An 11,461-nucleotide genomic window follows, 5' to 3' on the forward strand; every position below is an offset into this window, starting at 1 on the left:
GCATCTTATTGATACCTCTTCATTACTAACCTCGGGGTTTGATGTCACCTGACAATACAAAGGTGACATCAACCCCCCACTCTAACTATCACCCCACTTGCCACCGCTACAGGGCAAGTGGGAAGAGCAATGCTAATTGCCTGAATTGGCACATCTTAAAGATGTGCCTTTTCTGGAGTGGCTGAGAGCTGATGTTTTTAGCCTGGTGGAAGCAGTATCCATGGCCTCTTCCTAGGCTATTAGTATCAGCCAGCAGCTGTCTGCATAGCCTTTGCTGGTTATTATAGGGGGACCCTACGTTATTTTTTGGGGGGTCCCCCATTTTAATAGCCAGTAAAGACTATGTATAAAGCTGTGAGCTGACATTAATAGCCTGGGAAGCTCTATGGGTATCACCCCCTTCCCAGGCTGTAAACATCTGCCCCCAGCCATCAGCTTTTAGTTTGCTGGTTAAGAAAATTACACTGAAGCCCATGTCATTTTTTTCAGAAAAAGAATCTTTTATTAAATACATGTACAATAAGTTGTACACACACTGTACTAATTGTATATGTCACTGACATCTATATATTTATCTAGGGATGAGCGAGTATACTCATTAGGATTCAGTACTTGGCGAGTAATGCGGTACTCAAATCCTAGCAAGTAAATTTCACTACTCGCCTCGCAATATTCAAATCTCCCGCCCTGCATGTGTTAGCCAATCACAGTAAAGCCGCTGCCTTCTTTGTTGTGGCATTACTGGGATAAGCTATGACCTTGATGCTGCGCAGCCAGCCAATGAGTCATAGGCTATGACTATATGTGTGCGGTAAATGTGTGTGGGGGTCTGTCTGCGGGGCTGTGTGCGTGTGGGGCTGTGTATGTGTGCCGTGTCTATGTGGGGCTTTTCCGGGCTCTGTGGGCTGGGCCGGCCTCTGCTGAGGCTGTGCCGGCCTCTGCTGGTCCTGTGTGGGGCTGTGCCAGCCCTGTGCCGGGACTGTGCGGGGCCTGTGTTGGCCTGTGCGGGGCTGTACTGGCCTCTGCCGGGCCTGTATCAGACTGTGCCAGGCCTGTGCCGGGCCGTGCTGGCCTGTGCAGGGCCTATGCAGGGCCTGTGCTGTGCAGGCTCTGCTGGCTTTGCGGGAATTGTCCAATGGGACTACTTGTCCCATCCTGCTATGCCCGCTACAGTCACAGCATTAGCGGATGATGGGAAAGTAGTATTCCCATTATCAAGCCAATGTGGTGAATGTAAAAAAAAAGACATACAGAACATACAACATATTGTACATACACATAACATAGAGTACATACTCACCGCAAACACCTAATTCCCCGAAGCCTTCGTCTCCTGCAAATAATATTAAAATAATAAACCAAGCTATACTCACCTTTCCGCAATTAATCCATTAATAATGAGGGTTTCACGTCGATCTCTTGTGGAGAGCTGTCACATCAGCTGATGCAACCACTCTCCAGGGGTTCCAGTGATACAGTGACGGAGATAACCCTCTGCACTGTATCACTGCGCCGGGAGGTCACAGAAGTTCACCTGTGACTTACGGCAGCACTACAGCATGGGAATTTTCTCACACAGCAGTGCTACTGTAAAATGAACTCCAATGATACACTGCGGGAGGGTTATCTCCGGTCAGTGTGTCATTGGAGGCCCTGTAGAGCAGTCACATCTGCTGATGTGACTGCTCTATAGGGAAGATCGTCGTGGGACACTTGTTTTTAAAGAGGGACTGCGTTGGAAAGGTAAGTATAGGTTGTTTTGCTTTTTTAATTTTTTGCAGGTTATCGATGGTTTCGCTAGGATCTGGGCGTACAATAAAAATTATGAAAAATCGGGTCGTGTTTTATTTCATTAAAATTCTTTTTTCTGGCTGTGTCTTTTTTTAACCCTTTCCTACTATAGGATTAATAATGGAGAGGCGTCTTATTGACGCCTCTCCATTATTAACCGGGCTTAATGTCACCTTCCAATAGCAAGGTGACATTAACCCCTTATTACCCCATATGCCACCACTACATGGCAGTGGGAAGAGAGGGGCTAAGTGCCGGAATTGGCACATCTTAGTGATGCGCCATTTCTGGGGTGGCTGAGAGCTGGTATTTGTAGCCAGGGGGATCAATATCCTTGGCCCCTTCCTAAAATATTAGCCCACAGCCCCAAAGACCCACGCACACATTCTCCACATACATTCTCCGTGCACACATAGTCTCCGCCCACACGCATTCTCTGCCCATTACTCGCATTTCCCATAGACTTACATTGGACTCGCTACTCGTTACGAATATCCAAGTATTAGGAGCTACTCATAACGAGTACAGCGAGTCCGAGTATTTCACTACTCGCTCATCCCTATTTATCTATTCTATGTGTATTTACTGTATGTAATCCATCTCTTCTATGCTGTTGACTCCTGCATTGATTTTACAGTACACAGCAGATGAGTTGTCGGCTTTTCCTTTAGCTATGTAATATATAAATTTGTGTGTGCTTGTCACTTGGGAGGAGGAAGACCGGGCTGCGAGTAGCTACATTAAGCCGGGTCTGGAACTGCTGAGACTGCATCCTAGGTTGCCAGGGGGAAGAAATAGGGAACTAGATAGGCCCCATGATTGGAAAAAAGGGGGCGTGCCCAAGTGGCGGGGAAAGTTGAAAGCGCCCGAAGCTCGGGGCAGTTTCCCGCTGTCAGAGAGAGTGCAGCAGGGTGAGCAGCGCGCTCTGCATCCAGCGCCGCCGAGCTTTTCCAAGCAGATAGGTGTGTAAAAATCAGACAGCACTCGCATGGTCTGAGTGCTGTGCGATATTTTTTTTTCTCGCACCCATTGATTTCTATTGCAGGATGCGACCTGATTTCTGATTACAATCGTAACATGCTTGAAGTTTTTTTCAGTCTGATAGTAATCCGATCTGAGCTGGAAAAAAATCTTAGATGAATACACAATGATAGAATAACATTGGTCCTGATACAATATGATTTTTAATCAGATTTCATTCGTCCGATTTCATCTCAAGTGTGAATGAGCCGTCACACCAAAATGTTCACACAATCTAAAACCACTCCTACCAGGTTTGACCATGTCCTCCACACTGACACAATGGTGGCTCTAGCTGGTAATGGAATCATAACATTGATACTAAATTAAATGATTTCCTTTTAGAACTCATTAGTGGCAGACAATGCATTTCCAATCATGTTTTTCAGCCAAATGTCCTCCTTTTTTCCTACTGAAAACATAAAACATCAATACAGACTAAAATTAAAATGAGCACATAACATTGAGATGATGCTAAGACGAAGTAGTTATTTTTCCTAAAGGCTTCTTTTCTTTTTTTTTTATTTATTCTTTAACGAATATTTTAGCATTGAAAATCTATTTTTTACATTTCAATTTTTCAGGTCATTAGTTCTAATTGAGGAAAGGGCCCCATCATATACCTGCAGCTTGCTGTGGAAGACAATTTAAAGGAGTTATCCGCTACTCAGACAATCCCTTCTAAATCTTGGTCTCCCTCTCCCCCACAGCAAAATAACACTTATACTCCCCTCTGGTGTTCGTGGTGTTCCATCAGTGTCAGAAATGGCTCTCTTGGAAATCTTGTGACATAACAATTCCTACTGTCAATCAGCGCTGGCTTAACTCTCTCCCTCGTTCTGACAAATCAGGACATCAAGAGAAAGTTAGAGAGTAGCCGCAGTGCTCGCAAACCTCTGGATGCCAATTGTATCCATAGGAGAGGAGAGTGAAGCCAGCACTATTTCGTGACATAACAATGTTACGCGATCCCCAGAAGATCTAGATTAATAAATCCATTAATTGCAAAGTTCCTTTTTATAGTTTTCTTTCAAATGCACTAGAGCAAAATAACATGCATGTTCTTTATAAAGGTTTTCCACTTCTACACTAGGATAGGTTACCGATACTGTAGTAGTGGACATACCCCTTAAGTAGCATTCCTCTCAGATTTACAGTGTTTTACAGTGGGTACGAAAAGTATTCCGTCCACTTTAAATTTTTCACTCTTTGTTTCATTGCATCCATTTGGCAAATTAAAAAAAAAAAATGTTCGATGTTCTCATTAATGCACACTCTGCACCCCATCTTGACTGAAAAAAACAAATGTAGAAATTTTTGCAAATTTATTAAAAATGAAAAACTGAAATATCACATAGTCATAAATATTCAGACCCATTGCTCGGTATGGAGTAGAAGCACCCTTTTGAGCTTCTAAAGCCGTAAGTCTTCTTGGGAATGATGCAACAAGTTTTTCACACCTGGATTTGGGGATTCGCTGCCATTTTTCCTTGCAGATCCTCTCCAGCTCCACCAGGTTGGATGGTGAACGTTGATGGACAGCCATTTTCAGGTCTCTCCAGAGATGCTCAATTGGGTTTAGGTCAGGGCTCTGGCTGGACCAGTCAAGAATGGTCACAGAGTTGTTCTGAATCCACTCCTTTGTTATTTTAGCTGTGTGTTTAGGGTGATTGTCTTGTTGGAAGGTGAACTTTTGGCCAAGTCTGAGGTCCAGAGCACTCTGGAAGAGGTTTTGATCCAGGAAATTTCTGTACTTTGCACGTTCATGTTTCCTTCAATTGCAACCAGTCGTCCTGTCCCTGCAGCTGAAAAACACCCCTTTAGCATGATGCTGCCACCACCATGTTTCACTGTTGGTATTGTATTGGGCAGGTGATGAGCAGTACCTGATTTTCTCCACATATACCGCTTCGAATTATCACCAAAAAGTTCTATCTTTGTCTCATCAGACCAGAGAATCTTATTTCTCATAGTCTGGGAGTCCTTCATGTGTTTTTTAGCAAACTCTATGCCGGATTTCATATGTCTGGCACTGAGGAGAGGCTTCAGTCGGGCCACTCTGCCAGAAAGGCCCGACTGGTGGTGGGCTGCAGTGATAGTTGACTTTGTGGAACTTTCTCCCATCTCCCTACTGCATCTGTGGAGATCAACCACAGTGATCTTGGGGTTCTTCTTGAAGGAGTAGAGCCATCTCAAGGAGGATCACAACGAAATGGACAGCATATGACTTAAATATCAGTGTATGAGCAAAGGGTCTGAAGACTTATGACCATGTGATATTTCAGGTTTTTCTTTTTTAATTTGCAAAAATTTCTACATTTCTGTTTTTTTTCAGTCAAGATGAGGTGCAGAGTGTACATTAATAAGAAAAAAAATGAATTTTTTTCAATTTACCAAATGGATGCAATGAAGCAAAGTGAAAAATCTAAAGGGGTCTGAATACTTTCTGTTTCCACTGTACATCTCCTGTACAGCCTGTGACTGATTTCTGTAAGAAACATTCAGCTTAAAGGGACCGTTCTCAAATTTCTTGAAAAATAACCTGAATGTGATTATACCCTTATGCATAATGTATTTTAAGCAAAAGTACAAATCATAACTATCTTCCCCATCTTCCCTTTAATTTAAGGACTTCCAACCATGTCAGGAGTCTCTAAACTCTAGAAGATTATTCAAAGGTCAAGAAAACACAGAAGACATTTTACAACAATTAGAAGCTGTTCCCAAGCATCTTCTGCAAGAATTAAGATGTTGCCGCATACAAGTCAGGTACACAGGAGCATTTCTGTTATGAAAGTTCGATTCCTTTAATGTAGCATTCAGTAAACTTACATTAATGTTTAGTGCTGTTGCCAACAAACAATGGCCACTCATCAGTGGTCACCATCATTGATGGTCTGCAACAGTAGTCAGTGGCGTAATTATTACTGGTACAAACCCGATGCAAAATTTGGACCTGGCCTACCCCAGCCCTGCATGTTGGTCAGATATACAGACCGTTGTAACATTCTATAAGGACATACATGTTGCGTGACTAGTGAGCCCTGGGCACCCGTAGTAAAGCCCCTCAGGCAGGGCCAGAATGGAATACCCGGAGGACACAGGTGCTACCTCCAGTCAGACCCTGAACACATGGCAGCTGTCCGAGCGGGACCAAAAGGGATAACAAAGGTTACAGCAGAGTCCATAATGACACGGGTCCTGGATCCGGGTAGTTGGTAATGAGTCGGTTCCAGTGACCTTCACACAGTCCTTGGACTCGGATGACTGTAGGCGGAACGGGATGGCTTAGGCCCAGATTGTTGCTGATATAACCAGGTAACACAAGATGCTGATATGCTGTGGAAACAGAGAGCATTAGACAATGCACAGAGACTGCAGATGCAGTGCAGACAGGTTAGCATGAGAGTCTGATGAAGCAATGATAGATACTCGTTGCTCTGGCGCTCTCCCTATGGAGGAGAGGCCAGAAATAGCAGCCAGTGCGCTGCTATTGGTTGATTGCATTTTTTTGAATAATGCACGCCGCCCCTTTAAGAAGGCAAGAGAGCGGGCGGGCGTGCCCTAATAGTCTTAGCTACAGATCTCCTCACAGGATGCCAGGAGGAGGAGGCAGGAGGGAGGACAGAACACTGAGAAGCAGCATGAGAGGCTCGAGGTGAGTGCCCAAAATGGAGAGCAGCGGCAGGCCTGGACGCAGCACCAGGACGGGGGCCAGGTGTAACAGCGGCAGAACTGGGCGCAGCGCCAGGATGGGGACCGGGTGTAACAATGGTATTGCATTGCATATTCGAAATTCTAATATTTTACCTGTTCAATTCCAGAATTGATCTCACTCGCTCCAAAAAGAACACATGACAGTCCAGGCTGGATTGAATTGACCACAGCTGCCATTTCATTAACCCAACTACAAACTTACATAAATTATTCTTAAATATCATCTCAATAAATGAGTATAAATAACAAAGCCAATAGATTGGTTCTTAAAGTGAAAACAGATTTGGAACACACAATTATTTCCCAGCCATAACCACCATATCAGGAACACCATAAGTTACTGCATGTTGACGAGTAATTGCTTCACTGGCTCACAGGGACTCCACTTGTCCAAAGCCACCAATTTCCTCAAATCAACCAAATTTGACGTTGAACTAAAGGAATCATAACCAATATTATTCCATGACCACTTAATTAACTGAAAAGACCCCCAAATGCCAAAATTGCCAAGACCCAAATAGTACCAACCTCATGTGCCACCCATACAGCTCCAATACAGAGAAATGCAGTTATCACATGGGAGGTAGGATGGGACTCCTAACATGCTACTCCTATGCCAGGATTGCCCTGTTTCCAAAGTTTCCTTATTTTTATACCACCTCCCCACCCTGTTTTACCCCTAAAAACCATCATGACTCTTCTCTACAAACCCCAGTCTTATGGGCCTCTGCTTATTGCTTATGTTCTTTTTTGTTTGTTTTTTTCTAGATGCCTGATATGTGGAATACCACAACTCCAATTTATGATGCATCATCTTGCAGCATTGATGATTTCCGTAACAAGGTCTACTCTACGGCGTATTCAATGTTTACAGTATTTGGTCTTGTCGGCAATAGCTTTGCTTTAGTTGTCCTGATAAAAACCTACAGACAGAGAACAGCATTTCATATCTATATGCTGAACCTTGCCATCTCTGATCTGCTGTTCATCTGCACCCTTCCATTGAGAGTGGTCTATTACGTCAGCAAAGGAAACTGGTACTTTGGTGGATTCCTTTGTCGAATCAGTTCCTACGTTTTCTACGTGAACTTGTACTGCAGCATTTTCATTCTGACAGCAATGAGCATCACACGCTTTTTGGCAATAGTCTACCCAGTGAAAAATCTCAAATTTGTGTCTATACGGAGAGCAAAGTGGGCTTGTGTAGGAATATGGCTCTTTGTCACTCTAACAAGTTCACCATTTTTATTGTCTGGGTCATATGTAGACCCAAAAACTAATGCAACCAAGTGTTTTGAGCCACCTTCCGAAGGTAAAAAAAATATGGTGCTCATTCTCAACTACATTGCCTTCATCATTGGCTTCATATTACCATTCATTGTAATATTGGTGTGCTACACCATGATTATAAAGACGTTGCTAAAGAACTCTATGACAAAACAGCAAAATTCCAGAAAGAAGGCCATTCGCATGATTATCATAGTCATGGCCGTGTTTTTCCTAAGCTTCATGCCATATCATATCCAGCGGGCAATACACCTTCACACAGTAAGCAAGAATAAGGACTGCAATGAGACCTTATGGGAACAGAAGAAGGTTGTGATAACGTTGGCCCTTGCAGCCTCTAATTGCTGCTTTGATCCAATGCTCTACTTTTTCTCAGGCGAAAACTTTCGAAGGAGACTCTCAACTTTAAGGAAGCAGTCTGTTTCAAGCATGGCCCAAGACAATAAAAGGAAGAAGTCGGGAAGCTTACATGAAAAATCTGAAGTCTTTCCTGCCTTGGAGAAGAAGGACAGTAGTGAAAGTTAAGTTCCTATGTCAATCTTACCAAATCAACATGATGGTCCTTGTTTCAGATTACCAAAAATTTAAATGGGGTCAAGTTGGATTAACGAATAAACATGAGCACTTCACAAGGGCCCTGCCACATATCGGCAAAAGAAACATGTAGATTCATGCATGAAACAATGGAAGTGTTTTCCGCCCTAGCGAAGAAGGAACCTTCCATGCTTCAAGCTCACTATTTTCTAGATTTCCGTTGTTGTAAATTCTTTCAACTGTTGATTTCCCAGGAGACTATCATATGAATAAGCTCCACAAACTGTCTGTGAATGATTTACTCTAAATACTTTCTGAAATTAGAGCTTCATCGGCCTATTTTGAAAACTTTGCGTTATCGCATATTTACCTTCTCTTGGGTACAACTTAAAGATATTGCACTGGGTCACTTAGCCAAATATGGGCCACTGGACCACTTTTACTTTTCACAAAAGATGTAAGACTTAACAGCAATGTTGTGTGTGTTTGCCTTTGGCAGAGACATTTGGCTTAAGTTTCTATGCTTTTCCTATGGAATGTTTCTCAAGATATAGTAAATTCACTTAATTCTTCAAGTGACTTCAAAGAAACAAACAGACTTTGAGAAGATGTGAAAACTTTCTTAGTGTTACTGTTAATTTCTATGTTTATCATGAAAAGCAGAAGTATGGTAAAACGTCTCAAATCTTTGCAGTTATAGTCAAGGACATTTTCACTGCTGATTTCCATTAGTTCCATGTATTAGAAACCACTGAAAAATGTAAAAGGAATATGTTTCATGTATATGTAGCCCATAATGACTACGGCCAAGTTCTCAAGACTAAGGAGGATAAATATAAAATCACATTATAATGAAAAGTTATAATAAGGATATCAACATTGATATATATGTACAAAGCAAAATGGTCAGGTAAAACTGTCACTGGTATGCCAGAAGCTGCAGATAGTCTCATTGCATCTAGCTGCAGAAGGTCTCTGTGTTTGGCATTGCAGACACCATCTTAACCCTTCTGACTTTTTGACCCAGTGGTAACCTTTCTCCAGCTCTAATTAACACACCTAGACCTGGGTGTTTATAGACTTCCAGTCTGCTGCTGGGAAGTGCCAGTGATATTTCCATTTTCCCCTGTTGAGGCTTAGAGCTATAGCAGTCGAGTACCTTCCTCTTTGCTGTTTCTGCAGGACTTCTGTATTACATCTGAGTCTACTCAAGATAAGTGTTCCCCTCATTTGTCTATCCCAGCCGTCTTTAGTGGTAGTGTGGATTGACTAGTGCAAGCCCCATCCTTCCCTAAGCAGAGCTTATTGCCACAATCAGGCAGGGATTAGGTTACTGCTTGGTGATAACCTGCAGAACCTATGTATACAGTAATTCAAGAGTGTAGTTTTACAATATTGGAAAAAACGTTAGCCTGGAACAGCAATAGTCAAGAAAATAAATAATATATCAAATTAACAATTAGATCCCAAAACTAAAGAAAAAAAAATAAAACATATGCAAAAAAATGAATATAGTGAGTATTAATAGGAATGTGCCATCATAAAATGACCCAGGTTTTTATTTGAAATTTGTATTTATATATTTTTTATTATTATTTCCAGATCACTATATATATATATATATATATATATATATATATATATATATATATATAAAAAATTTTTTTGTTTATCTGACATCTTGCAAAATTTTCACACTGGCCTCTAGGTCTGATATTAGCCTCTTGCTTCCTGTTAGAGGGACATTAGCAGAAACAGACTTAGACCCTACTGAGCGGTATTAAAGTATTTAATGATCATGCTCTCATATGGGCAAATGTCATTGTGAAAGGGGAGGAAGAGGTGAGCTGTGACATCACCTATTGTAAATGGTGTATCCTGGGTTATCTACTATATAGAGGTGTTATCAGTCATTGTAAAGCTGTCTGTGATGATAATATGACTTCTGAAAAGTCTTCTGCACAGAAATTAATATGTGAGTCTAGTATAAGTCCTCGTTGCTATTGTGAAAATTGCAAGACTGTATTTTTAAAGTGGTTGTCTAGTCTAAAATTAAAAATAATGCAGTCACTGTGTAACTGCAGACTTTTGAAATCTCCCAATGCACACACTGTGAGGATTCGCCAGTTTCTGAGCTGTGAAAGGCGGTGTTGTATGCGATATACATACTCCTGGGCAGAAGCCATCTAGTGGGTGTTACCTTGCTCCATACAAGTATGGAGTGGGAGTGACCATGTAATGGGTGCGGCCTCTCTCAAAACACTTGTATGGAGCGAGGCCACGCCCACTAGACTGCTTCTGCCCAGGAATATGTATATCACATACATGTATATCACATACACATCACATGTCTTCCGACAGGTATGTTCATCCACCCAGCTCTCCTGCTGTCTGTCTATGAAGAGCACATAGTACATCACCCAGCTTTGCACATAGACTTGCCTCTGCACCTAGCATTCACATGGCATGCCTTTCAGCTAACACCAGCTTACCCCAGAGTTATTTATGACCTTGATTACTCTGGTTTGATCATATGCATCTGGTCCACTCTTAATTGTGTGACCAAGATGAGCAGAGACCACTCCTCCCTGCTTCACACCTGACTGCACTTAGTTGTACATATATTGCATAGCTCAAGTCTGCATAGACTTCAGTCTGCAGTGTGATTCCTATAAGTGTGTCCTAGAAGTGTGAAGATAGATTTTAGAATTAAAACCAGAAGGGAACTGAAGGTAACTGTACACAGTCACTGTAAACAATGTTTCTGTTTGTTTTCTGTTGTCTTTCACCCTTATAACCCTTCACTTTCTGCTAATTCCCCTAATCCCTACTCCTAGTCAGGAACTGTTCATCTCTTCTTCAATCCTCCCCATCCACCTCACCTCCTCCTCAAAACTGTTCCTTTACATACAATCCTCTGTCTCCAAACACAGACAGCCCCCTCATGCCCTCTCCTGCTCCCACCTGCTAACACTTTCTCTGCTCCTTCTCACTGCTGGTGATATCTCTCCAAATCCTGGTCCTCCTCACCACATTCCCACAGTCATTTCTACCTCCAATCCACGCTCTATCACAACCTTCCGTAACCACTCCAACCTTATACCCATTCACC

The 11,461-nt window shown here is 42.3% G+C and overlaps 1 protein-coding gene across 1 annotated transcript; it reads left to right on the forward strand.

Annotated features, from left to right (window-relative positions):
• The first annotated feature begins 7,305 nt into the window (after positions 1 to 7,305).
• Positions 7,306 to 9,878, forward strand: CYSLTR1 (cysteinyl leukotriene receptor 1). Its single transcript, XM_073543655.1, has one exon. The coding sequence runs from the start codon at positions 7,306 to 7,308 to the stop codon at positions 8,338 to 8,340; it is 1,035 nt and encodes a 344-aa protein (XP_073399756.1). The 3' UTR covers positions 8,341 to 9,878.
• Positions 9,879 to 11,461: the final 1,583 nt, after the last annotated feature.

This window comes from Dendrobates tinctorius, unplaced genomic scaffold, assembly GCF_039654945.1.
Source record: "Dendrobates tinctorius isolate UK_male_01 unplaced genomic scaffold, ASM3965494v1 ptg000133l, whole genome shotgun sequence".
Taxonomy (NCBI): Eukaryota; Metazoa; Chordata; class Amphibia; order Anura; family Dendrobatidae; genus Dendrobates; species Dendrobates tinctorius.

Coding starts and splice junctions, on each gene's coding strand:
- CYSLTR1 (XM_073543655.1), top strand. CDS start 7,306: ATGTGGAATACCACAACTCCAATTTATGATGCATCATCTTGCAGCATT.